Raw genomic sequence first — 27617 nt, 5'->3', positions numbered from 1 at the left:
ATACATGGACACTCAGAAAATCACATTTAAGTGCCTGGCAGAACGTTCATCGAACCATCTTCATAATTCTTTATTATTCCAATCTCGTATAGCGCGCGGGAAGAATGAACAACTATATCTTTGTGTACGAACTCTGATTTACGTTGTTTTATTATGGTGATCGTTTCTCCCTATGTAGGTCGGCATCAAAAAAATATTTTCGCATTCGGATGAAAAAGTTGGTGATTGGAAATTCGTGAGAAGATCTCTCCACAACGAAAAAATAATGATGTCCATCCCAAATACCGTATCATTTCAGTCACACTCTCTCCCCTATTTCGCGATAATACAAAGCTGCCCTTCTTTGAGCTTTTTTATTTTAAATTCAGTGCATTAGTATTTGTAAAATGACTCTTTCTTATAGTGTTCATTAAAAAATAACGATCATTCCATTTGCGATCTGTGGAATGGTACATTAGCTTTAGTTGTAAATATTTGTCATGTATTGTTGTTTTTCTGACATGTTCTACATCCCGGATGACCTCCTCACTATGGATCATTTGGAATGAAAGTAAATCTAATCCAATCTAATCTAATCCTATCTGATAAGGATTTCGCACTGCGCAGCCATATTCTAAAAGAGGACGGATAAGGGTAGTGTACGCGGTCTCCTTAGTAGATCTGTTACAGATCCTAAGTGTCGTTTGGTTAGCCTTCCCCACAACATTTTCTCTATTCTATGCGTTATTCAATCTGTATATTGAGCAAACAGTAATGGAAACAACAGAAAAATGTGGAGTAGGAATAAAAGTCCATGGAGAAGAAATTAAAATGGTTCAAATGGCTCTGAGCACTATGGGACTTAATATCTGAGGTCATCAGTCCCCTAGAACTTAGAACGACTTGAACCTAACTAACCTAAGGACATCACACGCATCCATGCCCGAGGCAGGATTCGAACCTGCGACCGTAGCGGTCGCGCGGTTCCAGACTGAAGCGCCTAGAACCGCTGGGCCCCACCGGCCGGCAGAATGAATTACAACTTTAAGGTTTCCCGACGACATTGTAATTTTGTCAGAGACAGCAAAGGACCTGGAAGAGCAGTTGAACGGTATGGACAGTGTCTTGGAAGTAGGATATAAGATGAAAAGCAACAAAAGCAAAATGAGGATAATGGAATGTAGTCGAATTAAATCAGGTGATTCTGAGGGAATGAGATAAGGAAATAAGACACTTAAAGCAGTGGATGAGTTTTGCTATTTGGGCAGCAAAATAACTGATGATGGTCGAAGTAGAGAGGATTTACAATGTAGACTGGCTATGGCAAGGAGAGCGTTCCTGAAGAAGAGAAATTTGTTAACATCGAGTATAGATTTAGGTGTCGGGAAGTCTTTTCTGTAAGTATTTGTATGGAGTGTAGTCATGTATGGAAGTGAAACATGGACGATAAATAGCTTAGACTAGAAGAGAACAGTAGCTTTTGAAATGGGGTGCTGCGGAAGGACGCTGAAGATTAGTTGGGTAGATCATGTAATTAATGAGGAGGTACTGAATAGAATTGGGGAGAAGAGGAATTTGTGGATCAACTTGACTAGAAGAAGTATACATTCTGTGGCATCAAAGAATTACCAGTTTAGCACTGGAGGGGAGTATGGGGGGCAAAACTCGTAGAAGCAGACCAAGAGATGAATAGAGAAGCAGATTCAAAAGGATGTAGGTTGAAGTAGTTCCTCGGAGATGAAGAAGCTTGCACAGGACATAGTAGCATGAAGAGCTGCCTCAAACCAGGCAGAAGACGGAAGACCACAACAACAACAATGTACCAGTTCGACAGAATTTGGCGCGGTATCCCTCAGGATGACATCCAACAACTCTGTCAACCAATGCCTAGCCGAATAACCGCTTGAATAAGGGCCAGAGGTGGACCAACGCATTATTGATTTGCTCAGTTTGTGAAGCCCTTTCTCTTGAATAAATATTTTTTTTGACATTGTAACCATTTGGTTGTCCATTTACGTTCATCTATCGATATATTCCAGAAATCTCAATCAAAAACCAAGATCAGCTTCTCATAGCTGGGTTTCACAATCATGTAAAATTTTATAAAAGACGTCGTGGTTGCCTTTTGTGTCTAAAATAATTTATTTTTAAAACCAAATATTGCAGTTTAGACTTATGCGATCAGTTAAGCTTCTATTTATGTGATTCAGAAAACAAACAGGCAATCGTGGATTCATTTACACCACACAATATTATGAGTCTACGCAAAAATTAAGCAGATTGCAAGCAAGATATTCACAAAGCAATTCAAAGAGTACAACACGAAGAAGAAGTAATAATCGTGAACACAATACGATGAAACCAGCTTCTGTCACGTCAAATGAGTTTTAGGTTTGGACATGTGCTTAAGAGGTGTTATTTTCTCTTAGTGGCCCAAACACCCTTGCTTGTAAATGCTAAAAATGTAACAGTAGTTACGCACATGTATTCGAAAGTTAGTAACATGTACTACAAGCAATAAATCTCAGCAGAAATCAATATGCTGTAATCATCTTCCCACCCTGATGGAAATTTAAAAGCAAATTATACACATTCTTATAATTTCATCAATGGATCTACTAGTGAATTCTTTATAACTAGAGTTTACTAAATGCCGGAGCATTCAGTACTGTGGAGGTTTATTCACAATATACCACACAATCCCATGTGCAATTATGCCCATCGATGTAGAATGTTTTTGCTGCATAATAGTAACTTGTACAAGAGCTACGTACTCAGACACTAATTCTAAAATGTATACTAAATGGGAAGGAGGACGCATTTAAGTCTATCAGTTCAGAGACGGGTTCACAGGAGGAATAAATGGCCACAGAAAATTGTACGACGATACCAGCTTCCGTTTTATATGAAACGAAAACAAATAAGGAATTATTTTCTCCACCCCATATTACAGATGCGAGCAAGATCAAGCACAAAACGAGTAAAATATAAACAGTGCAATTCATGGAGTGCAATAAACATATGAAGTTGAACTCTGTCAGTAACACAGTGCTATGAAATCAACTTCTGTCCTGAACCGTCTGCCCCGATAACTGAGTGGTCAGCGTGACGGATTGCCGTCCTAAGGGCCCGGGTTCGATTTCCGGTTGGGTCGGGGAATTTTCTCCGCTTAGGGACTAGGTGTTGTGTTGTCTTCATCATCATTTCATCCCCATCCGGCGCGCAGGTCGCCCAATGTGGCGCCGAATGTAATGAGACCTGCGCCAAGGCGGCCGGACCTGCACCGCAAGGGGCCTCCCGGCCAATCACGCCAAACGCTCATTTCCATTTCCATTTGTCCTGAACGAAATCAAAACAAATATGGAAGGATTTAAATCGTCCAATAAGAAGACGAGATGTTTGCTTGATAAACTTGCAGCGTTCCAAGTGGCCTGGCAGCGAACCAAGATCGTGTTACCGGAAGTCCCCATATGATTTTCACCCCCCCCTCCCTCCCCCCCCCCTCTACTCCTTTCGCTCATTCCATCGTAACGTCATAGCGAAGTACTAAGGACAGAGCGTGCGAGAGATGCGCGTGTGCAGACAGTGACAGCAGCCTATTGCGCTGTTGCACATGGTAGGTCAGTACAGGGACAGTTAAAGTTGTTTGCGGATGACGTCATGTCATGTGCTCGAGTGGATTCTGCATCACAGATTTGCAGTCAGGGTGCGTAGGATAACCGTGAGTGCTCAAACGAAATTTCAACCACATATTATAACTCCAGGTGTCGGTCCAGTGTGCTAGAATCAGCTTTTATGAGAGAACACAACAGACCTCCACCGTGCCCTTCGGTGACTGTCCTTTGACACCACCGAAGTCCCAAATGGCGGTAGATTAGCATCAGTGGATTGTACGCTATGCGGCGTCTGGCTCGGAGCTGTCCTTGAAGTGAACGATTTACAACAGTTCATTGCGCCACTGTGATGGCAGCTGCTACTCACATTGCTACTGGACGTGCAGTACGTTGCGCCAGAACACGATGGTCTCTCCTCTCGTGCCGCGTGGCCCTTCAGAGCCCGGTCTTCTTGCAACCGCACATTCACGTGACCATCACTGCGAGACATTATATACAGTGGTTACATTCCTGTCAAGTCTTTCCGCAGTACTGCAGAAGGGACATCCAGCTTCTCGTAGCCCTGTCATACGACCCCGCTCAAACTCAGTGACGTGTCGAGAATGGCGTCTTTGTCGCGTGAAAGCCATTCTTGAGTAACACCATGTCCAGTCTGAAAGGTAACTAACGCTGATGACCTTAACAGCGTGTATTCGAAAAATACATGATTTGCATCCTCGTAGTGGGCCTAATAGCGCCACTCTTACGCGACAGACGCGAAATTCGAAAAGAAAAAGGTGCGACAACATGCCTATCAACTTTCGTTTATCTCGCACAATTTCTTCTTAGTGATGCGATGGTTTTCCGCCAGTGTGTTTAGCGTAAGTCTACAAGTGACCTTTTCTGTAATAACCCATCACTAAGCACTCATTGCACAAAGGAAAATAATTAAAATAATCGTAAGGCACCTGAGGATATTGGCCATAGCTTTACAGTACATATATTTCCTGAAGAAATTTATTGCCCATAATTCATTGCAGTTTGAGAGTTATGAACCAGTTCACAAATACAGCAATAGAAAGAAAAATGATTTTAATTTCGTTCTAGTGAATCTAACTTAGTCACAAGGTGTGAAATACGGACCTATGATACTCTTTGATAACTTTTTCTATGGAGATGGAGTGTATGAAGGACCTTAGAAGTGTTTTCTCATGAAGACTTAAGTGGTTTCTTCTAAACAACATTTTCTGCACCATACAGCAACTCTTGATTAGAAATAAGTAGACTTATGCAAAACTGTAACTGGCAAGTATAGAGACGTGATACAGTTACTACAGTCTTTTATTTAGTTCAAAAATTCCTGATAATAACGTTTATGGTCGTGCATGGGCCACAGAACTAAGTAACTAACTAACTGAGGTATAAAGGATTCATCCTTTGCCAAGAAAGAGTAAGAAAACTGGTGTTTGTACTTGACATTTGTACTTAACAAAATAAAGGATACCTGCAGCCACCACACATGCTTGGCAGCATCGTGGTATGCTCTCCTTGCGGCTGTTGAAAGAGCAATGATGGATGTTCACAAAGTTCCTGCACAGCTCTGCATGCGTCCTTGGTCGCAGGTCATCTGCGGTTCTTCTCCTCCTATTCATCGCTACTCGGCTCTCTGCAAATCATATGCGGGATCATGTGTGATCTGTCTACGTGGCATACGCATCTTCACCACATATTCGTCCGCTAGGGCAGACAGGCATTGTCTTCTAGAGACAGAGACTACGAGGGAACTTTGAAAAGTCACTCATTTGGCTCAAGGGTGGGCGATATTTAGCATAACTGTTAAAATAATACTGCTACTGAAATGTAACTATGAAGCAATAACACGATCCGCTATGGGTATATTACATTCACGAACAGAGAAGCGAATTTTCGTCACACTCCTCGTCTTGTATAGCTATGAAGCTAAAATACATTTCTTCTGGCAATGGCCATGAAACTAAACAACTTTTCCTCTAGCCTTGAGAATAACCGCCCGGGGGCGATGGCGGGGGGTCGCAGACTCGAGTCCTCCATAATATTATTTGAAAAGCGATTTAAGTTTTTTGAGTCTTAGTTGACAAAAAATGATACCGTTGATCCAAACTTAACTGATTACACGTACTGAAAGCTCTTGTGCAGTAAGAATTTACAGTTTTCAGGAATTACTAACGTTCCAGTGAATCAAATGCGCTTGTATTACTCACCAAAAATAATTTAGTTTGAAAAACGATTGTTTAGGTCATAATGTATAGTAATAGTCCACACACTGTCGACAAATTTAAATATTAACACTATTTAACTTTTTTAGAGTCGGTAATGCAGTCTTAAAATGACACGCTTTAGAAGTTTTAAGCGCCATTGAAATATCTGTTCTGAGGCATTGAGAATGCTCCATAAAGAGGTTTTAGGTCCTAATTTTTTCAACTTCTTTCAAGGGGATCTCATGTGTAGACCCCCTTCTGATATGCACTGTATCTATTGAATCCTCCCGCCCCAATAATTTAGTGCTGGTGTCAGTTACAAATTTCATTAATGTACAACAAACCAATACTCTTACCATTCACGCCTTGCCACGGCAGTAGACAGACTCAGAATTCCGTCTCGGAGCTCTTTAAACTGAGACGTCTCGTGTCATCAGCACAATGGCCACACTCCTAGGAAGCACACGAACAGTTTTGTGTTTCCCCGAAGCCGTTCCAAGTGGCAGCCGCTACTCCGTAATAGCTCCACACTGGCAGTGTTACTAGCGGATGGAACTTCTGTCATAGTTAGCAGCTCACAGTTTAAGGGATAGGTGTGGACAGCGTGAGAAGTGGCTGATTGGATGGATCACTTGATGTGTTGTTTAAAGATATGCACTGAGTAACTTATATTCTCAAGGAAACAACGTTTGCTGTGTAACTGGTATGTAAATGTTTAACCCAGAAAACGGGTATTTTATATATCTCGAGGCGGTGTCGAAGATAAACGTAGTTACAAAGCGCAGTATCTTCTTGGTACGCTGAAGCTATGAAGAGAGTAGATAATGAACGATCAAAAGGCTTTTGCACTACATGTTAATTGAATGGAAATGACTTATCGAGAGGCAGGTGAAAAATAAAAGGTCGACTAAGCTCAACGAGACGGGGAAATATATAACAGCGATTCTGGAAAAGGAGTGAAGGAAATAAGATTAGGGTTTAACGTCCCGTCGACGTTGAGGTCATTAGAGACGGAGCAGAAGCTGGAAATGTTTCAAGAATGGTGAAGTAAATCGACCGTGCTCTTTACAAAGGAACCATCCCAGCATTTTCCCGTGGCAGATGAGGGAAATCGCGGAAAACATATTCTGCATAGCCTGACGCGAATTTTTAACCGTCGTCCTCCCAAATGCGGACCATTGTTGTAATCATTGCCCCATCTCACTGGCTGTGCTAGTGAAGAATGAAAAAAAAAGCAAGTCGTTAGAAGTGTAGCTTTCCTTTCGCGGAAGGGGCGAAACATTCGCAGCTCCGAGTGTATTCTGTGCTCTTGTGAGCAGGTATAAACACTGTGTGTATGTTCCACATCTCCTCCAAAACCACAGGACCGATTTCAGCCAAACTTGGTACAGGTATACTGTCACTGTACAACATATAATTCAGGAGATTACCATTGATCTGATAAACGAACTGGGAGGTCAGTCATAAAAACAAAGGCGTTTTTCGCTGCGACAGGACCTTCTCATGAAATTTCAATCACCAACTTTCTCCTCACAGTGAGAAAATATTTTGCTAGCACCCGCCTACATATTGGAAATGATCATCATAATAAAACAAGAGAAATCTGAGCTCGCACGGAAAGCTAGAGTGGAGCGGTAGCTTAAAGATGATTTGATGAACCCTCTGCCTGGCACTTAGTTGTTAATTGGAGAGTAATCATACAGATGCATGTAGGTAAGTAGAAGAAAAGAATTGGGTGAAAAACTGCGCCGGCCGGGGTGGCCGAGCGTTTCTAGGCGCTACAGTCTGGAACCGCGCGATCGATACGGTCGCAGGTTCGAATCCTGCCTCGGGCATGGATGTGTGTGATGTACTTAGGTTAGTTAGGTTTAATTAGTTCTAAGTTGTAGGGGACTGATGACCTTAGAAGTTAAGTCCCATAGTGCTCAGAGTCATTCGAACCATTTGAATTTGAAAAACTGCCGCATCATGTATGATGTTTAAATTAATTACTTCTTTACTAGTAACTCCATTCGCAACACATTTTTCGGTCGGTATCCACTTATTGTGACGATGTGCCAAAATATTTATATCACTGGAGAACACATCGTTCAGAAGATATGACGTAATAAATATTACGTACAAGGCCAGCCGTTGGGCAGTACGGGCGTGGTCGCATAGCTATAAATAAGTACCTGGGCAACACCGCGTGTCTCCGCTCGAATTATATAAAGTAATGCATACGAATCGTAGATTCAGTTTTGTCTGTGTTCGTTTCTGGTTGCTAAAAGTAATTGGCAGGCATAAGTCAAGTTATTTGTGAAGATATGTTACTGTAACAGACGAAAGTTACGAATTTGCATGGTACGATATTTGTAATCAAACATTATGTCCCAAAATGACTGACAGTAACCTGAGAGAACATCTGGAGAGAAAACATCCAACAATATTTTTGTCAATTTACGTTTATCGCCATGGAAAGATGTAGAAACGATTCTGTATGTAAATACGATCTATTTGATGAAGGAACTATGAATACATTGTTTCGAACTTAAAACGAATCTCGTTAAAAATTTAGAAACGAATGTTACATTAATGTGAACCATTTTAATGATTTCGCCGTGTCTCACTGCCTATATGGACCGAATTTAACAAATATCAAGTTTCTGGAAACCATTAATACTTATAATAATGTGTTCATCCCATCACTGATGTGATACATAGAAGAAAGAAAAAAAAATTATGTTTAACGTCCCACTGAATACAAGGTGGTTACAGGTGGAGCAAATGTGCGGACTGCATGAGCCAGGATTGTTTCACGCTGTCCTCTCTTCCTCCTCTTTCCATCATCCCTTGCTCATACCGCATGTACACACATCAAAAAAAGTTTTGCATCACGTCGGTTCCGAGAGGTCCGGAACCTTTTCAGAGAATTGGAATAGACATCCGCGTGACCGCTACGGTCGCAGGTTCGAATCCTGCCTCGGGCATGGATGTGTGTGATGTCCTTAGGTTAGTTAGGTTTAAGTAGTTCTAAGTTCTAGGGGACTGATGACCACAGATGTTAAGTCCCATAGTGCTCAGAGCCATTTGAACCATTTGAATTGAGATCAACATAAACATCATTTCCGCCGTTTTTATTGCTCATGAAAATCACACGCATGTTGTACCACCATATAGCGAGACCTTCAGAGGTGGTGCTCCAGACTGCTGTACACACCGGTATCTCTAATACCCAGTAGCGCGTCCTTTTGCACTGATGCATACCTGTATTCGTCGTGGTATGATATCCACAAGTTCATCAAGGCACTGTTGGTCCAGATTGTCCCACTCCTCAACGGCGATAGGGCGTAGAACCCTCAGGGTGGTTGGTGGGGAACGTCGTCCATAAACAGCACTTTTCAATCTATCCCAGGCATGTTCGTAAGGGTTCATGTCTGGAGAACATGCTGGCCACTCTAATCGAGCGATGTCGTTATCCTGAAGGAAGTCATTCACAAGATGTACATGATGGGAGCGCGAACTGTCGTCCATGAAGACGAATGCCTCGCCAGTATGCTCCCGACATGGTTGCACTATCGGTCGGAGGATGGCAATCACGTATCGTACAGCCATGACGGCGCCATCCATGACCACCAGCGGCAGACGTCGGCCCCACATAATGCCACCCCAAAACACCAGGGAATCTCCACCTTTCTGCACTCGCTGCACAGTGTGTCTAAGGCGTTTGGCCTGCTGAGGTTGCTTCCAAACACGTCTCTGACGATTGTCTGGTTGAAGGCATATGCGACACACATCGGTGAAGAGAACGTGACGCCACTGAGCGGCACATTCGGCATGTTGTTGGGCCCATCTGTACCGCGCTGCATGGTGTCGTGGTTGCAAAGATGAACCTCGCCGTGGACGTCGGGAGTGAAGTTGCGCATCTTGCAGACTATTGAGCACAGTTTGAGTCGTAACACGAAGTCCTGTGGCTGCAGGAAAAGCATTATTCAACATGGTGGCGTTCTGTCAGGGTTCCTTCGAGCCATAATCCATAGGTAACGGTCATCCACTGCAGTGGTAGCACTTGGGCGGCCTGGGCGAGGCCCTACACCGAACTCATGGTCTGCCCCTATATGGTTTCATTGTCGATGGGATGCTCAGCTCTACATATTCCTTCCTTTACGATGTTCTTTTGTTTGCACGTTTCTGTGGCTCTAAATTTTCATTAAAAGTTTTAATAATTTCCCGTTGACTTTTGATGATACGTCAGTACAACCAGTTGACATGTTACGTTCTACAAGTGCAGTACGCAGTCAGTTGGGCATCTATGTTACTACAAGTAACACTTGACACGATATTCTGTATTACGTTCTTTTCTTTACTGCGTGAACTTGTTTGTCAATTGATTTAATTATATTTATTCTTAATATATCATCCTTAAGTGGTGCGCCGCGGTATCCCCGCGCGGTCTGTCGTCGCCTTGCCACGGTTCTCGCGGCTCCCCCTGTCGAGGTTCGAGTCCTCCCTCGGGCACTGGTGTGTGTGTTGTCCTTAGCGTGAGTTAGTTTCAGTTAGATTAAGTAGTGTGTAAGCCTAGAGACCGATGACCTAAACAGTTTGGTGCCATAGGAACTTACCACAATTTTCAAATTGAAGTCGTGCTTTCATGTCAACTGTGACGTGTTTGGTAGATACTCGGATGATGTTTCCCACCCGAAACGCTTAAATAGTGAAGTTTTAACAACAGGTGGCTTCTTTTGCACGATCTAAAACCTGTGCTTAGTAAAAAAGGTAAATGAAATCGGCCGCTTTCTTTTCGAGAAAATTATCGTGATTTATTTCCGTGGCGATTTAGGGAAACCCCGGAAATTCTAAATTTAGATAGCTAGATGGGGTTCGAACCGCTTTCATTCCGAGCCTCAGGCACATCTCTCGGTGACGTGGTTACAGTAAATCATCACTGTAGTCGCCGGCCGGGGAGGCCGAGCGGTTCTAGGCGCTTCAGTCTGGAACCGCGCGACCGCTACGGTCGGAGGTTCGAATCCTGCTTCGGGCATGGATGTGTGTGATGTCCTTAGGTTAGTTAGGTTTAAGTAGTTCTAAGTTATAGGGGACTGATGACCTCAGAAGTTAAGTCCCATAGTGCTCAGAGCCATTTGAGCCATCTCTGTAGTCGACAGAAGAAGAAACATTCACTCGATGACAAACAAAAGTGTGACCCAACCCAATACGACACCTCATTAATCACTAAACTGCTTACTGTGTATGTCAGAAGCGTCACAATAGAGAGTTCAGTGCTACTGTTGGCTTGGGAGACTCCTATGTGTAAATTCAGCAGCTTAATACAGAAGGATTTGCTTCATTAGCGCACTACAACACATACAGACGGCGATAGTATCGCCTACACAAGGCAGAAACGGGCAGTGCATTGGCGGAGCTGTCATTAGGACTAAGGTGATTAATGTGAAAAGGTTTCCGAAGTGATTGTGGCCGCGCGACGGGTATTAATGGACTTCGAACGCGGAATAGCGACATTCAGTTTCGGAAATCGTCAGCGAATTCAATATCCTGAGGTTCACAGTCACAAGAGTGTGCCGAGAATACCAAATTTCAGCTATTACCTCTCACCATGGACAACGCAGTGGCCTACGGCCTTCACTTAACGACTGAGAGCAGCGGGTTTTGCTTAGAGTTGTCAGTGCTAACAGACAAGCAACACTGGGTGAAAGAATCGCAGAAATCAATGTAGGACGCACGACGAACATATCCGTTAGGACAATGAGGCGAAATTTTCTTTAATGGGCTATGGCGGCAGTCGACCGACACGAGTGCGTCAGTTAACAGCTGGAATCGTGGCCATACCAGCTGGGCCCTAGACTCTGGAAAACTGTGGCCTGGTTAGACGAGTCTCGAGTTCATTTGATAAGAGATGACGGTATGGTTCAATTGTAGCCCAGACCCCACGAGGCCATGGATCCTAGTTGTCAATAAGGCACTGTGCAAGCTAGTGGTGGCCGGCTGCATAATGGTGCGGGCTATGTTTACATGGAATGGAACTGATCATTGACTGGAAACGATTATCTTCGGCTACTTACAGACTATTTTCAGCCATTTGTGGACTTTATGTTGCTAAACAACATTGGAATTTGTATGAATTAAAATTGCCACGTCTCTGGGCCATAATTGTTCGCAACTGGTTTGAAGAACATTCTGGACAATTGCAGCGATTTGATTTGGCCACCCATCTCGCCCGACCCCATTGGACGTTTATGGGACGCAGTCGAGAGGTCAGAACGCCCACAAAATCCTGCATAGAAGCAGCAAGGCTTATCATTTATGCAGGGGACTTCCAACGGCTTGTAGAGTGCATATCACGTTGAGTTGCTGCACTTCCCAAAGGATAAAGAAGGTCCGACACGATATTAGGAGGGCTTTTGTCACCTCGTTGTATGATCCCTTTCTTCGCAGTTCGTGACAGTATGAGAGTTGTGTCTTAAATGGATCTGTTAAATGTAGGTGCTTGTAATGGGTATGCGTATAGTACACTACCGGCCATTAAAATTGCTACACCAAGAAGAAATGCAGATGATAAACGGGTATTCATTGGACAAATATATTATACTAGAACTGACACGTCATTACATTTTCACGCAATTTGGGTGCATAGATCCTGCGAAATTAGTAGCCAGCACAACCACCTCTGGCCGTAATAACGGCCTTGATACGCCTGGGTATTGAGTCAAACAGAGCTTGAATGGCGTGCACAGGTACAGCTGCCCATGCAGCTTCAACACGATATCACAGTTCATCAAGAGTAGTGACTGGCGTATTGTGACGAGCCAGTTGCTCGGCCACCATTGACCAGACGTTTTCAGTTGGTGAGAGATGTGGAGAATGTGCTGGCCAGGGCAGCAGTCGAACATTTTCTGTGCCCAGAAAGGCCAGTACAGGACAAGCAAGTTGCGGTAGTGCATTATCCTGCTGAAATGTAAGGTTTCGCAGAGATCTAATGAAGGGTAGAGCCACGGGTCGTAACACATCTGAAATGTAACGTCCACTGTTCAAAGTGCCGTCAATGCGAACAAGAGGTGACTGAGACGTATAACCAATGGCACCACATACCACCACGCCGGGTGATACGCCAGTATGGCGATGACGAATACACGCTTCCAATGTGCGTTCACCGCGATGTCGCCAAACACGGATGAAGCCATCATGATGCTGTAAACAGAACCTGGATTCGTCCGAAAAAATGACGTTTTGCCATTCGTGCACTCAGGTTCGTCGATGAGTACAGCATCGCAGGCGCTCCTGTCTGTGTTGCAGCGTCAGGGGTAACCGCAGCCATGGTTCAAATGGTTCAAATGGCTCTGAGCACTATGTGACTTAAAATCTGAGGTCATCAGTCCCCTAGAACTTAGAACTACTTAAACCTAACTAACCTAAGGACATCACACACATCCATGCCCGGGGCAGGATTCGAACCTGCGACCGCAGCAGCAGCGCGGTTCCGGGCTGAAGCGCCTAGAACCGCTCGGCCACTCCGGTCGGCGCAGCCATGGTCTCCGAGCTGATAGTCCATGCTGCTGCAAACGTCGTCGAACTGTTCGTGCAGATGGTTGTTGTCTTGCAAACGTCCCCATCTGTTGACTCAGTGATCGAGACGTGGCTACACGATCCGTTACAGCCATGCGGATAAGATGCCTGTCATCTCGACTGTTAGTGACACGAGGCCGTTGGAATCCAGCATGGCGTTCCGTATTACCCTCCTGAACCCACCGATTCCATATTCTGCCAACAGTCATTGGATCTCGACCAACGCGAGCAGCAATGTCGCGATACGATAAACCGCAATCGCGATAGGCTAGAATCCGACGTTTATCAAAGTCGGATACGTGATGATTACGCATTTCACCTCCTTACACGATGCATCACAACAACGTTTCACCAGGCAACGCCGGTCACCTGCTGTTTGTGTATGGGAAATCGGCTGGAAACTTTCCTCATTTCAGCACGTCGTAGGTGTGCCACCGGCGCCAACCTTGTGTGAATGCTCTGAAAAGCTAATCATTTGCATATACAGCATTACAGCATCTTCTTCCTGTCGGTTACATTTCGCGTCTGTAGCACGTCACCTTCCTGGTGTAGCAATTTTAATGGCCAGTAGTGTATAATGCCTTATTTGTATTGTATGAAAATGTGAGAAGAGGGAGCTGGCCACGGTGGCCGTGCGGTTCTAGGCGCTCCAGTCGGGAGCCGCGCTGTTGCTACGGTCGCAGGTTCGAATCCTGCCTCGGGCATGGGTGTATGTGATGTCCTTAGGTTAGTTAGGTTTAAGTCGTTCTAAGTTCTAGGGGACTGATGACCACGGCAGTTGAGTCCCATATTGCTCAGAGCCATTTGAACCATTTGAGAAGAGAGAGAGCGAAACCTGTGACAGCACGTAGCCTCTTCTCAAACAGGCACCAAGGAGACCACCCAGCTTAACATTCCCATCTATCGGACGGGTTTCAGTCAACAGTTTGTCATTCCCTCACTCCATGTACCGTTATAGGGACTTCTGGTATTTAGTCCAGATTATTGGCGCAAAGTCTTGTGTTCAAGGGCACTACACATGAGCCGCAGTCCATTTGCCAGGTAAATACAAGAGATGAAAATTAATTCCAACGCCCGGTCTCGAGCCACACACCTCAGAGTCGAGAAACACCGTACTGACATACGTTAGCTAGCTCAGCTGTGACGAGCTCGTTGTCTGGCGTACTTTTATGCACGTGTGGACTGTAGCCAGTAAACCAGTGTATAGACGATGTAGATATGGCGGGAAAAAGTGTTTCTGATCCTCTTCAATGCGTTATCTTCAAATGACGTACCTATTCGAAGTCTGTTACAGGTAATTGTTAAGCGCACGTCCACTGACAAACAAGCTCATGCAGTAAAGAAAACAACAGAATATCGTGTCAAGTGTTATTTATACTTAACTCAGCTGACTGCGTACTGTAGTTATAGAATGAGTTTCAGATTCTTCTCATTCAGTTTTCCTTTTTCACGCCGACACTTAGAAGTTGGGCACCATTGTGTAGTTCGTTATTGAACATGTAACATATTTGTGGGACGTATCTACTGAAATACTTTTTTTCCTACAGAAAAACATCCAGAATTTTACAGAAATTGATGTATCGATGACATACGACTATCGGAGAAAATCATTTGACTTTACTTCGATGTCAGACCAAAGTCCAGTTGGATTCATAGAAACATGGTCTCCTTCAGGAAAGGCGGTATGTGAGATACAGTTAGAATCCCAACAGATGAAGAATTTTCTCCGGTAATTATGTTTGAATTGAGCGATATGTTTTACATTCTTAAATGCTTAATACTAAGATGTTTAGATGTCTTACTTTTGTTTGCAGGTCCCAGCCGTCTTTCGACGTAGTTATTCTGGAGCAGTTAGTATATTATTGCTATTATGGCTTGATTCACCAATTGGGATCCCCACCAACAATTGGCTACGTGTCTCTGGGCGCTCCTGGTCCAGTTCTCGCTTCTTATGGAAATCCCAACAACCCAGCATACTGTCCCGAAATGATGGTTGGCTACACAGACCACATGTCTTTCTGGGAAAGACTATATAATGCCTATTTTATGGCTCGAATATTTCACACATGGAACTACGTAACAATGCCATCGCAAAATGAACTGATTAGGAAGTATTTTGGCCCTAATCACCCCCCTGTGGAAGAAATTGACAGAAACTTCAGCCTTATTATTGTCAACAACCACTTCAGCGTGAATTACCCACGGCCACAGTTGCCTAATGTCATTGAGGTGACTGGACTACATCTAGAGAAACAGCGGAAGCCACTTCCTCGGGTAAGTGTATTAACCCAGAAGAATAATTTCATTTTTAAATTATTTGTGTAAAACTCTTCCTTGTAAGAATATCCTCCACTCTTGATGAGTAACTGAACATTTCTTGATCCATTACACACAACTGTGGACACGACGCATTTCCAATACCGTCTGACTGTGCACTGAAATACCTAATAAATATATCATATGTGGATTGGTCAAAAATTGCCATACATGTCACTGAATACACTACGTGCGACGTTAGATTGCGCATGTAAATGCGTACATACAAATGATTTCTGTCAGAAAAAAATGACAACGAGAATTATGTCAGCCACCGATGGTTGCATGTTTGTAGAGACTGACAAGTTTGAGAAGAGTGCCAGACAGATTCCAGAAGAGCTGCTAGCACACATGGGTATAATCAACGATGGTATTGTAAGAGAAGGCAAGAAGTAAACGTCGTCATCGATACTCTAGGTTTAAGAAATTATCAGATAGGAACTGCAACGTTAGAATATTTTCTACAGCAAAATCGCCTTTATATGATAATTCAGACTTTCTATGCGAAATTCAGCTCTTCTGCGGAGCTGAACAGGAGTCTAATTTTGAAGGAAATTTTTGACAGGTTTCCTACATCACTCAATTGAAAAACGATTAAGAACATTTTGGGGGTTTCTAAACCAATGAATAAGATCAGAAACCTAGGTCGGATCTGTATGTCGTCTTTCATAGACTCCCCTGAAGTGTTGCATTGGCCAGTCACATACCTTCTGTCGTATTGTCCCGAAAGGTGTTAAGGAATGTAACATGATTGGGGGGGGGGGGGGGGGGGATGGAGGCGACAGTTTATTTTGAGTCCAAATGCTGGCAGTCGTGCTGGTTTCTGTCTCAGGTTTACCCGGTGACTTTCTTTCCGAAGCAATGACAGGGCAGAAATCCATCTGCAAACGGGGTAACGACTGCTGTTATGATTAAGGAGATAGTCATCTACTCTTATTTTCATCCACGTATTGGATTACAGCAGTCCAGAAACTGATTTTCTTAGCTGTGCTCTGCCACTGTGGGAGTGTCTGTGTGGCCGAGAGTAACGCTTTTTTCCTGTTTCACGCAACACTAAATGAAATGTTGCTTTTGTAGGGAGAAAAGGTAACAAATTTTTCCGAGTTACTGAGTCTGAACGATGAAACCAAATATTTAGAAGAACGACGTAATTAGCGAATCTGTAAGTACAAAAAACTCCTGTATTGCAGCGCACCACTTATTCTGTGTGTTTGTACCTGCCTCAGTAAGTATCCCTAGGTTTTCATTCTACCTCCTGAAATTTCATCTCTTTCAACGAGCGGTGAACGAATACACTACTTAGGCGCTGTTGGTTGGGAGATTCGGGAAGGGCAGGTTCAGCCGTCTAGGTTTTTCTGCAGTTTGCCCACGATGGCGCTGTGCCTTCGAGAACTATGAGAATTGCGTGTGTGTGTGTATCGTGGGGTCATGACTGTAGTGAGTGGTGATGAGAGATGGGAGAAGTGAAATCCAGTACCGACACACAGCCTACTCCTTTCGAATAGCACCAAGGGGGGGCTGAGCTTAGCGGCACCTTTTGCCGGACGGCTCACCACCAACAGTATCAGATGCCTACACTACACGAGACGCTGCGGAAAGGTTTAGAATATAATCCAGGACATCGACCTGAGGTCTGGTGGTCAGGAATTTTACGCCACCATCCCATCTCACCTTCGCCGTAAAAGCAAAGGGAAAATAGCCAACAGCACGTACTTTACCCATACGGTTAACCATACAATTACTATCCACGCCAGACGTTACTCTCCTTCGATGATCTGACTATAACCGGTGTGACTATTTAATAAAAGGCTGCAGAATCCTCTGCAGTTTTCGTCTACGCTCAACGACAACATTCGTAGTTAAATATGGATTAAGCATTGGTATGAATAGCGTTGGGCTTTGAATTCTCTTATATACCGCCATGAAATGCTAAAATACATCAAAATAAGAAGTAAAAGACAATAATATGTATCTAAATGAAAGTATCACATGAAAAGAAGGAGATATGTAGTCCATAGCCCAAAAGTGATAGCTTCTGCTCCTACACAAACACTGTGTGGTTGATGGCACTCCCCTATGTGCCACATATCGTGATGTGGAGCGCGGGAAAATTCACTACGTAAATGCCTCTGTACGTGATACAGATCGTATAATATTGTCTTCACTGTCCCTATGAGAGCGATAAATGTGCGGCTGTAGTACACTACTGGCCATTAAAATTGCTACATCAAGAAGAAATGCAGATGATAAACGGGTATTAATTGGACAAACATACACTCCTGGAAATTGAAATAAGAACACCGTGAATTCATTGTCCCAGGAAGGGGAAACTTTATTACACATTCCTGGGGTCAGATACATCACATGATCACACTGACAGAACCACAGGCACATAGACACAGGCAACAGAGCATGCACAATGTCGGCACTAGTACAGTGTATATCCACCTTTCGCAGCAATGCAGGCTGCTATTCTCCCATGGAGACGATCGTAGAGATGCTGGATGTAGTCCTGTGGAACGGCTTGCCATGCCATTTCCACCTGGCGCCTCAGTTGGACCAGCGTTCGTGCTGGACGTGCAGACCGCGTGAGACGACGCTTCATCCAGTCCCAAACATGCTCAATGGGGGACAGATCCGGAGATCTTGCTGGCCAGGGTAGTTGACTTACACCTTCTAGAGCACGTTGAGTGGCACGGGATACATGCGGACGTGCATTGTCCTGTTGGAACAGCAAGCTCTCTTGCCGGTCTAGGAATGGTAGAACGATGGGTTCGATGACGGTTTGGATGTACCGTGCACTATTCCAAGTCCCCTCGACGATCACCAGTGGTGTACGGCCAGTGTAGGAGATCGCTCCCCACACCATGATGCCGGGTGTTGGCCCTGTGTGCCTCGGTCGTATGCAGTCCTGATTGTGGCGCTCACCTGCACGGCGCCAAACACGCATACGACTATCATTGGCACCAAGGCAGAAGCGACTCTCATCGCTGAAGACGACACGTCTCCATTCGTCCCTCCATTCACGCCTGTCGCGACACCACTGGAGGCGGGCTGCACGATGTTTGGGCGTGAGCGGAAGACGGCCTAACGGTGTGCGGGACCGTAGCCCAGCTTCATGGAGACGGTTGCGAATGGTCCTCGCCGATACCCCAGGAGCAACAGTATTCCTAATTTGCTGGGAAGTGGCGGTGCGGTCCCCTACGGCACTGTGTACGATCCTACGGTCTTGGCGTGCATCGGTGCGTCGCTGCGGTCCGGTCCCTGGTCGACGGGCACGTGCACCTTCCGCCGACCACTGGCGACAACATCGATGTACTGTGGAGACCTCACGCCCCACGTGTTGAGCAATTCGGCGGTACGTCCACCCGGCCTCCCGCATGCCCACTATACGCCCTCGCTCAAAGTCCGTCAACTGCACATACGGTTCACCTCCACGCTGTCGCGGCATGCTACCAGTGTTAAAGACTGCGATGGAGCTCCGTATGCCACGGCAAACTGGCTGACACTGACGGCGGCGGTGCACAAATGCTGCGCAGCTAGCTCCATTCGACGGCCAACACCGCGGTTCCTGGTGTGTCCGCTGTGCCGTGCGTGTGATCATTGCTTGTACAGCCCTCTCGCAGTGTCCGGAGCAAGTATGGTGGGTCTGACACAGCGGTGTCAATGTGTTCTTTTTTCCATTTCCAGGAGTGTATTATACTAGAACTGACATGTCATTACATTTTCACAAGTTTGGGTGCATAGATCCTGAGAAATCAGTACCCAGAACAACCACCTCTGGCTGTAATAACGGCCTTGATACGCCTGGGTATTGAGTCAAACAGAGCTTGGATGGCGTGCATAGGTACAGCTGCCCATGCAGCTTCAACACGATACCACAGTTCATCAAGAATAGTGACTGGCATATTGTGACGAGCCAGTTGCTCGGCCACCATTGACCAGACGTTTTCAATTGGTGAGAGATCTGGAGAATGTGCTGGCCAGGGCAGCATTCGAACATTTTCTGTGTCCAGAAAGGCCCGTACAGGACCTGCAAGTTGCGGTCGTGCATTATCCTGCTGTACGGTTTCGTAGGGATCGAATGAGGGGTAGAGCCACGGGTCGTAACACACATGAAATGTAACGTCCACTGTTCAAAGTGCCGTCAATGAGAGCAAGAGGCGACTGAGACGTGTAACCAATGGCACCCCATACCATCACGCCGGGTGATACGCTAGTATGGCAATGACGAATACACGCTTCCAATGTGCGTTCACCGCGAAGTCGCCAAACACGGATGCGACCATCATGATGCTGTAAACAGAACCTGGATTCGTCCGAAAAAATGACGTTTTGCCATTCGTGCACCCAGGTTCGTCGTTGAGTACACCATCGCAGGCGCTCCTGTCTGTGATGCAGTGTCAAAGATAACCGCTGTCATGGTCTCCGAGCTGATAGTCCATGCTGCTGCAAACGTCGTCGAACTGTTCGTGCAGACGGTTGTTGTGTTTCAAACATCCCCATCTGTTGACTCAAGGATCGAGACGTGGCTGCACGATCCGTTACAGCCATGCGGATAAGATGCCTGTCATCTTGACTGCTAGTGATACGAGGACGTTGGGATCCAGCACGGCGTTCCGTATTACCCTCCTGAACCCACCGATTCCATATTCTGCCAACAGTCATTGGATCTCGACCAACGCGAGCAGCAATGTCGCGATACGATAAATCGCAATCGCGATAGGCTACAATACGACGTTTATCAAAGTCGGAAACGTGATGGTTACGCATTTCACCTCCTTAGACGAGGCATCACAACAACATTACACAGAGTACGCGAAAGAACTTGCCCCCCTTCTAACAGCCGTGTACCGCAAGTCTCTAGAGGAACAGAAGGTTCCAAATGATTGGAAAAGAGCACAGGTAGTCCCAGTCTTCAAGAAGGGTCGTCGAGCAGATGCGCAAAACTATAGACCTATCTCTCTGACGTCGATCTGTTGTAGAATTTTAGGACATGTCTTTTGCTCGAGTATCATGTCGTTTTTGGAAACTCAGAATCTACTATGTAGGAATCAACATGGATTCCGTAAACAGCGATCGTGTGAAACCCAACTCGCTTTATTTGTTCATGAGACCCAGAAAATATTAGATACAGGCTCCCAGGTAGATGCTATTTTCCTTGACTTCCGGAAGGCGTTCGATACAGTTCCGCACTGTCGCCTGATAAACAAAGTAAGAGCCTACGGAATATCAGACCAGCTGTGTGGCTGGATTGAAGAGTTTTTAGCAAACAGAACACAGCATGTTGTTCTCAATGGAGAGACATCTACAGACGTTAAAGTAACCTCTGGCGTGCCACAGGGGAGTGTTATGGGACCATTGCTTTTCACAATATATATAAATGACCTAGTAGATAGTGTCGGAAGTTCCATACGGCTTTTCGCGGATGATGCTGTAGTATACAGAGAAGTTGCAGCATTAGAAAATTGTAGCGAAATGCAGGAAGATCTGCAGCGGATAGGCACTTGGTGCAGGGAGTGGCAACTGACCCTTAACATAGACAAATGTAATGTATTGCGAATACATAGAAAAAAGGATCCTTTATTGTATGATTATATGATAGCGGAACAAACACTGGTAGCAGTTACTTCTGTAAAATATCTGGGAGTATGCGTGCGGAACGATTTGAAGTGGAATGATCATATAAAATTAATTGTTGGTAAGGCGGGTACCAGGTTGAGATTCATTGGGAGAGTCCTTAGAAAATGTAGTCCATCAACAAAGGAGGTGGCTTACAAAACACTCGTTCGACCTATACTTGAGTATTGCTCATCAGTGTGGGATCCGTACCAGATCGGGTTGACGGAGGAGATAGAGAAGATCCAAAGAAGAGCGGCGCGTTTCGTCACAGGGTTATTTGGTAACCGTGATAGCGTTACGGAGATGTTTAACAAACTCAAGTGGCAGACCCTGCAAGAGAGGCGCTCTGCATCGCGGTGTAGCTTGCTCGCCAGGTTTCGAGAGGGTGCGTTTCTGGATGAGGTATCGAATATATTGCTTCCCCCTACTTATACCTCCCGAGGAGATCACGAATGTAAAATTAGAGAGATTAGAGCGCGCACAGAGGCTTTCAGACAGTCGTTCTTCCCGCGAACCATACGCGACTGGAACAGGAAAGGGAGATAATGACAGTGGCACGTAAAGTGCCCTCCGCCACACACCGTTGGGTGGCTTGCGGAGTATAAATGTAGATGTAGAACATTTCAACATGCAACGCCGGTCAACTGCTATTTGTGTATGGCAGGGCCGGCTAAACGCTGCACAGTGTGCAGACGTGCGGAAGTGATGCACATGTGCGCACGTGTGCGACAGCGAGCGACAGCGACATCTGTTAATAGACACGTGTCCTAAATGAGCGGCGGCGGCTCCACTTCCCTGTTTAGGTGGTACAAGCAAGAGCGCAACATAGCCAGTCTCGTTTACCCCTGGTGACCGTAACCTTAACAGAGAAGTACTGAGAAATGGCAGGTACTGTGAAAAAGCAAAGGACGGGAGATCTATGTTCTCAGTCGTTTAAAAATGACTGGGAACTACAATTCTTTTTTAGTGAAAACTCCCAGTGTTTGCTATGCCGCCGGCCAGCGTAAGTTTTCAATTGAAAGACACTACAATACATATCACAAAGACGAGTGTAGTGTACTCAAGAGTGAAGAACGGCAAGCGAAATTAAATGTCCTTAAGAAAATGGATGAGACACATCAACTCGATTATCATTTCTCATGCCCAGTGATAAACGTGTTTGGATTTATTCCTCTCATAATTAAAAATTATTGTTTACTAACTGTGCATTAGTGCCTCATTCTGCTCCATGTTACATTATTATCAGGAAAGTTGGTCATTAAACCGATTGTTCCAATGTATACTTATGTTTAGGGCTATTTTTTAATGTGTGAAGGGGTACGCTCAGCTGAAGTCGATAAAACGTAACATTCATCTAATTGTCGGTTATTATGCAGATTTCAGATGGAGCTGATGAAAGATGTATCAATAATGGTATTGAAATAACAGGTGATCATCGAGAGGTCTGCGGTTATCATTCTGTTCAGAGGTCAGTGAGGCAGAAATTATGTTGGTGTAACTGAGGGCACCGAGAATTAGTTATAGGAAACCTTGCATTAGTTTAATGTTATTTGAAATCATGAATAAGGTTCGTTGGAAGTCGCTATTTTTTTTTCTTTATTGTTATTTTGAAACCTGTATTACAGGCAACCCATGCAGCAGCAGACGACGCCGCTCTTTAGCCGCAGAGAACACAAATATACAAATGAAGACATTTAAAGAAAAAACATGGTGGACATATAAACGGAGACAAACACTTTTTAAAATACAAGGTGTCGTTCACGGGCGTAGAGTCCAAGATAAAATTGTTCAGACACTTCGACACAGACAGAGACGAAAATTGTCACACGTGAACGTAGGGGCACAAAACGAATAACACTGAATCACTGTAGCACAAAACACAGAACACGAGGCGTTGATCTCCGGCGCGCGAATGTTCACTATCCGTGTACGAGTCCGGGGACCTGCCAAGAGAGGAGGAGGGGGGTGGGAGAGGGTGAGGGGAGAGCACATGCCATGGGCAGGGGAGATAGGGGGAGGGAGGAAGGGGGAGTGGAATCCCGGGGGAAGAGGGAAGGAGGGAGGGGATGGGGAAAAAGGAAAGAGAAGGGAGGGAGGGTGCCTAAGGGAAAGGACACAGGATGTGGGGGGGAGGATCAAAGTTGATAGGAGGGGTAGATGGAGGGGAGGAGGACATCATCAGGGAGGGGGAGCTGGCGGAAGCCACCTTATAAGAGGGTGAGGAGGGTGGAGAGATGGAGACCGGGTGGGACGTGGGAATACAGGTGCGGCAGCGGGTGGGGGTGGGAGAGGATGGGTGAGACAAGCGGATGAGGAGGGTCGAGTTTGCGGGAGGTGCACAGGATCCGTATCCTTTCAAGGAAAAGGAGGAGGTGGGGGAAGGGGATGAGATCATACAGGATCCGCATGGGGGAGGGGGAGACGGATGCGATAGGCAAGGCAGAGAGCATGGCGTTCAAGGATTTGGAGGGATTAAGGAAGTCGCTAAGTGCTCTCTTTCTTAAATACTAGATCAAAAACATTACTCGTATTTACGTGACGTCAGTCAAGCTGCCTTAATAAAAACCCACGGTTGTTAACTGTTAAACTGTTAACATAAAAGTAGACGTCTGAATGAATAGACTGTGACAGTATTTTAAATGTTTAATACGCGGTATACCTCCCCATTGTTGGCTTGCAAGCTGTGGAAAGAGCACTAGAATGTACCGGTACAGAGTATCCCAGCAAGTGGATAAAGCGACATCTGTGGGTAGAAACATGCACTACATGAACGCTGACGGCTGCGGCGTGCAAGCTGTGACCCGGAAGTTGCACATGTGCAGGAGCACCGCACGCGTGCAGAATTTCTGGCCGGCCCTGGTGTATGGGAAATCGGTTGGTAACTTTCATCATGTCAGCACGTTGTAGGCGTCGCCACCGGCGCCAACCTTGTGTGAATGCTCTGAATGATTTGCATATCACAGCATCTTCTTCCTGTCGCTTAAATTTCGCGACTGTAGCACGTCATCTTCGTGGTGTAGCAATTTTAATGGCCAGTAGTGTATTCTCCTAGAGTCCTGAACACTGCCTCTTAAGACTGTTAGAGATTAGTTGAAAGCTGTTTTCAGTGGTCTACCAGTTTAGTTTTTCTACATTATCCGCGTCGCTCTCACCTGTGTCAGACAAGTTACTATTCGTATTGTCCAACTTTCTATTTATTATATTAGTCCTATTAGGTATGTATGACTTACACTTGAGCAGTATTATAAGCTTGGTCACTTCAGTACAAGGTGTATGTGAAAAGTTCTGTGAATGGTCTGAGAAAATAATGGAAATAAGGGCTACAAACAAAGTACCTTTACTGGGCAACTACTTGTCGCAGTGGGAACACCAGTTCCTGTAAGATCACCGACGTTAAGGGTTTTTGGGCTTGGCTAGCACGCGGGTGGTTGATCATCCGGGTCTGTCGAGAGGTATTGACATGTGGGATGCATTCAGCCCTTGTGAGACCAACTGAGGAGCTACTTGAAAGAGAAATAGTGGCTTCGGTCACGAAAATTGACAGCGAACGGGAGAGTGGAGAGCTGACCACATGCCCTCCATAACCGCATCCAGTGACACCTGTTGGCTGAAAATGACGCTGCAGTCGGTCGATATGTTGGGCCTTTTGAGGCTTGTTCGGAGTTTTGGGCTTTCAGGTAATCACCATTAGCTACAACACACCTCTGATATCGTTTGTTAAGGCGTTGACAAACGCTTGTTGTGGAATCGCTCAAATCGCTGCGGCCACGCGTTATTGGATGTCCGCAACGTCTTCGAAGTCTGTGCCTACCAGCGTCAAATTAAAGTGAAACAAAAAGAAGTCTCTCGGCTTCAAATCTGGAAGACAAGGAGGCTGTTGCAAAACAATCACCTTGCGCTGAGCGACAAAGTTGAGCACATAGATAGCGATATGCGGACGGGGGTTATCGCCTACGAAATTCCACCGTTCACTCAGGTACAGTTGTGGCCGAATCCGCCGGATGCGTTGTAGCAGCCGTTTCAAAACTCAGTCATAAACTTCCATGTTGACAATTTGGTCCTCGGGTAGTAATTCCTGATATATGAAGCCCTTCCTGTCGGAAAAGGCTGTCATCATCGACGGAAGCTTAAATTTTGCCAATCGACTTTTTTTTTGGTTCGCGAAAGATGATGAACATCATACCACTGACTGTCGGTGGGTCTCTGGATCGCGTTGGTAGCACCAGGTCTCATATCCTGTAATGATGGTTTTCAAAAAGTGATGACGCCGGCCAGACATGTCGATGACATGTCCAGACGTTTCCATTCGTGTTTGGTCCTTCTCGTCTGTCAGCGTGTGCGGCACAAACCGGGCACAGATGTTCCGCCTTTTTTAATATTCCTGAACAATACTTCTTACACAGTCTCTGCGTATCTGTGACTCTTCTGTTGTCACTGTCAAAGACAGTCGCCGACCCTCGGCAAGCATCCGTCTCACTCGTTCGACGTTGTCTGGCACTCTTCTTGTTGACAGTCGACCCTAAAAAACGACTCGTCCAGGCCGCCTCCCTTTCCGTCTCTAAAGAGTTTACATCACGCAATACACACTTCATAGTTACTGCTTCAACTTCATACACTTGCACTGACATCCCATGAGCCTCCGTCACAGTGTTCCCTAACTTGAAGCAAAATTTCATGTCAACGGGTTGCTCCATTTTGCAGTGACACAAGTTTTCATATTGACTCCGTTAATTTGGTCGCAGTGTGCACCATTGCTCCACTTCGGCGGTTTTCGTCATAGGAAGCGCCTGTTGACATTTCTCTCATTATAAGTGACGCTGATGTTAGCCTTTGGGACCATTCAACGAATTTTTCAGCGCGCCTTGTATTTTTTATGCCATCTCCTCTGTATAGTGAATGAATTTTCACAGTATGGTACTAATGAATCGAAGTTTGACACCTGCTTTCTCTACGACTAGGCCTACGATATCTTTCCATTTCATATCCCCATAAATTGTTACATACAGATTCTGCTATGAGTTTTCTGATTCGAACTGTGCTTCATTGCCATAGTACTCATGGACTATAACGTGCTAGCATTTTGTGATGTACACAGTTTTACGCTTCTGAATATCTGAAGCAAGTTTCGTTTCCATTCTTCGCACTACTTTGAAATATTAATAATCTGTTACTGAATAACTGTGCAACTTATTCTCAGACAGTCGGTCATTATACGTAGCAATATCATCTGTAAGAAGTCTGGGAATGCCATCAATATTGTCGATCAAGTCATTAACGTACAGCATTAACAGCAAGCATAGCAATACATGTCCCTGAGGTATATGTTGAATTAAATCTGCATCTGTCGATAGCAAAGAAATCATTAATCGAATCAAAAACCTCGTATAATTGGACTTAGTTAATAATCGTCCGTATTTCACTGAATCAAATGCTTTGCCGGAAGACTAGACAAATTGTGTCTACGTTTTAGCCTTGACCTACGGGTCTCGGAATGTCCTGTGGGAAGAACGTTATTTTGGTTTCATATGAAAGGCTTTCCAAATCCATGCTGGTTGGAGTTGGAAGAGTGATTTTGTTCGAGATATCTCATTACATTTGGGCTCATAAGTTGTTCTAAGAGCCTACAAGTGATGGATGTCAGTGACATTACATGGCAATTTTGTGAACCATTTCTGCTATTCTTCTTGAAGGCAGGTGTGAGCAAATAATGGACACAGATTCAGAGAGATCTACGGTATATTATGGTCAAAAGAGGGTCTAAGTCAACTGTAGATTCTGTATAGACTCTGGTAGGGAATCCATTGGACTTTGGGGGACCTGTTCAGTTTAATGATCTTATCTGTTTCTCAGAGTTATCGCCATTAATATGTACAGGACTCATTTTTCTAATGAGACTCATTTTTCTAATGGTGCGCTAATTGTGCTGTGTCAATATTTGTAGTGTTTCCTTTGTAAAGGAACATTTGGAAACCTAGTTCAATACTTCTGCTACTCCTTTTCTACTGCTTTAGTTGGTCAAAACAAACACAGTGACGTGTCAATGTTTTCCTTTCCAACACAGTGAACAGAAGAGCTGAAGAAAACCAATAAATAGCTAGTTGTATGACACTGTGGGTACTGCGGTCTAAATTGAAGCACTACTCAACGCTCATACAATAGACTATTCTTTCCAGTACAAATCATTCTTACTAACTGTGGTGTATAGATACGCTCTGATCTCCCAAATGGTGTCTTGGGAAGGAAACTCACCAAGCAGTACATAGTGTACTCGCAAAATTCCTCACCTCACCACTCCTTTTCAGTCACCAAT

At 44.9% G+C, this 27617-nt stretch overlaps 1 protein-coding gene across 1 annotated transcript in view; it reads left to right on the top strand.

Annotated features, from left to right (window-relative positions):
* The window catches only part of LOC126176269 (UDP-glycosyltransferase UGT5-like), a gene marked incomplete at its 5' end in the record, with an annotated part of 49779 nt that overhangs the window by 10930 nt on the left and 11232 nt on the right, over positions 1–27617 (top strand). The window contains 2 exons of the mRNA XM_049923417.1: positions 14917–15098; positions 15184–15643. Of these exons, the coding sequence (XP_049779374.1) occupies positions 14917–15098; positions 15184–15643 (642 nt within the window). The remainder of the gene's footprint in view (positions 1–14916; positions 15099–15183; positions 15644–27617) is intronic.

This window comes from Schistocerca cancellata, chromosome 3 (assembly GCF_023864275.1).
Source record: "Schistocerca cancellata isolate TAMUIC-IGC-003103 chromosome 3, iqSchCanc2.1, whole genome shotgun sequence".
NCBI lineage: Eukaryota > Metazoa > Arthropoda > Insecta > Orthoptera > Acrididae > Schistocerca > Schistocerca cancellata.
This window is presented reverse-complemented; position numbering and strand designations above follow the sequence as displayed.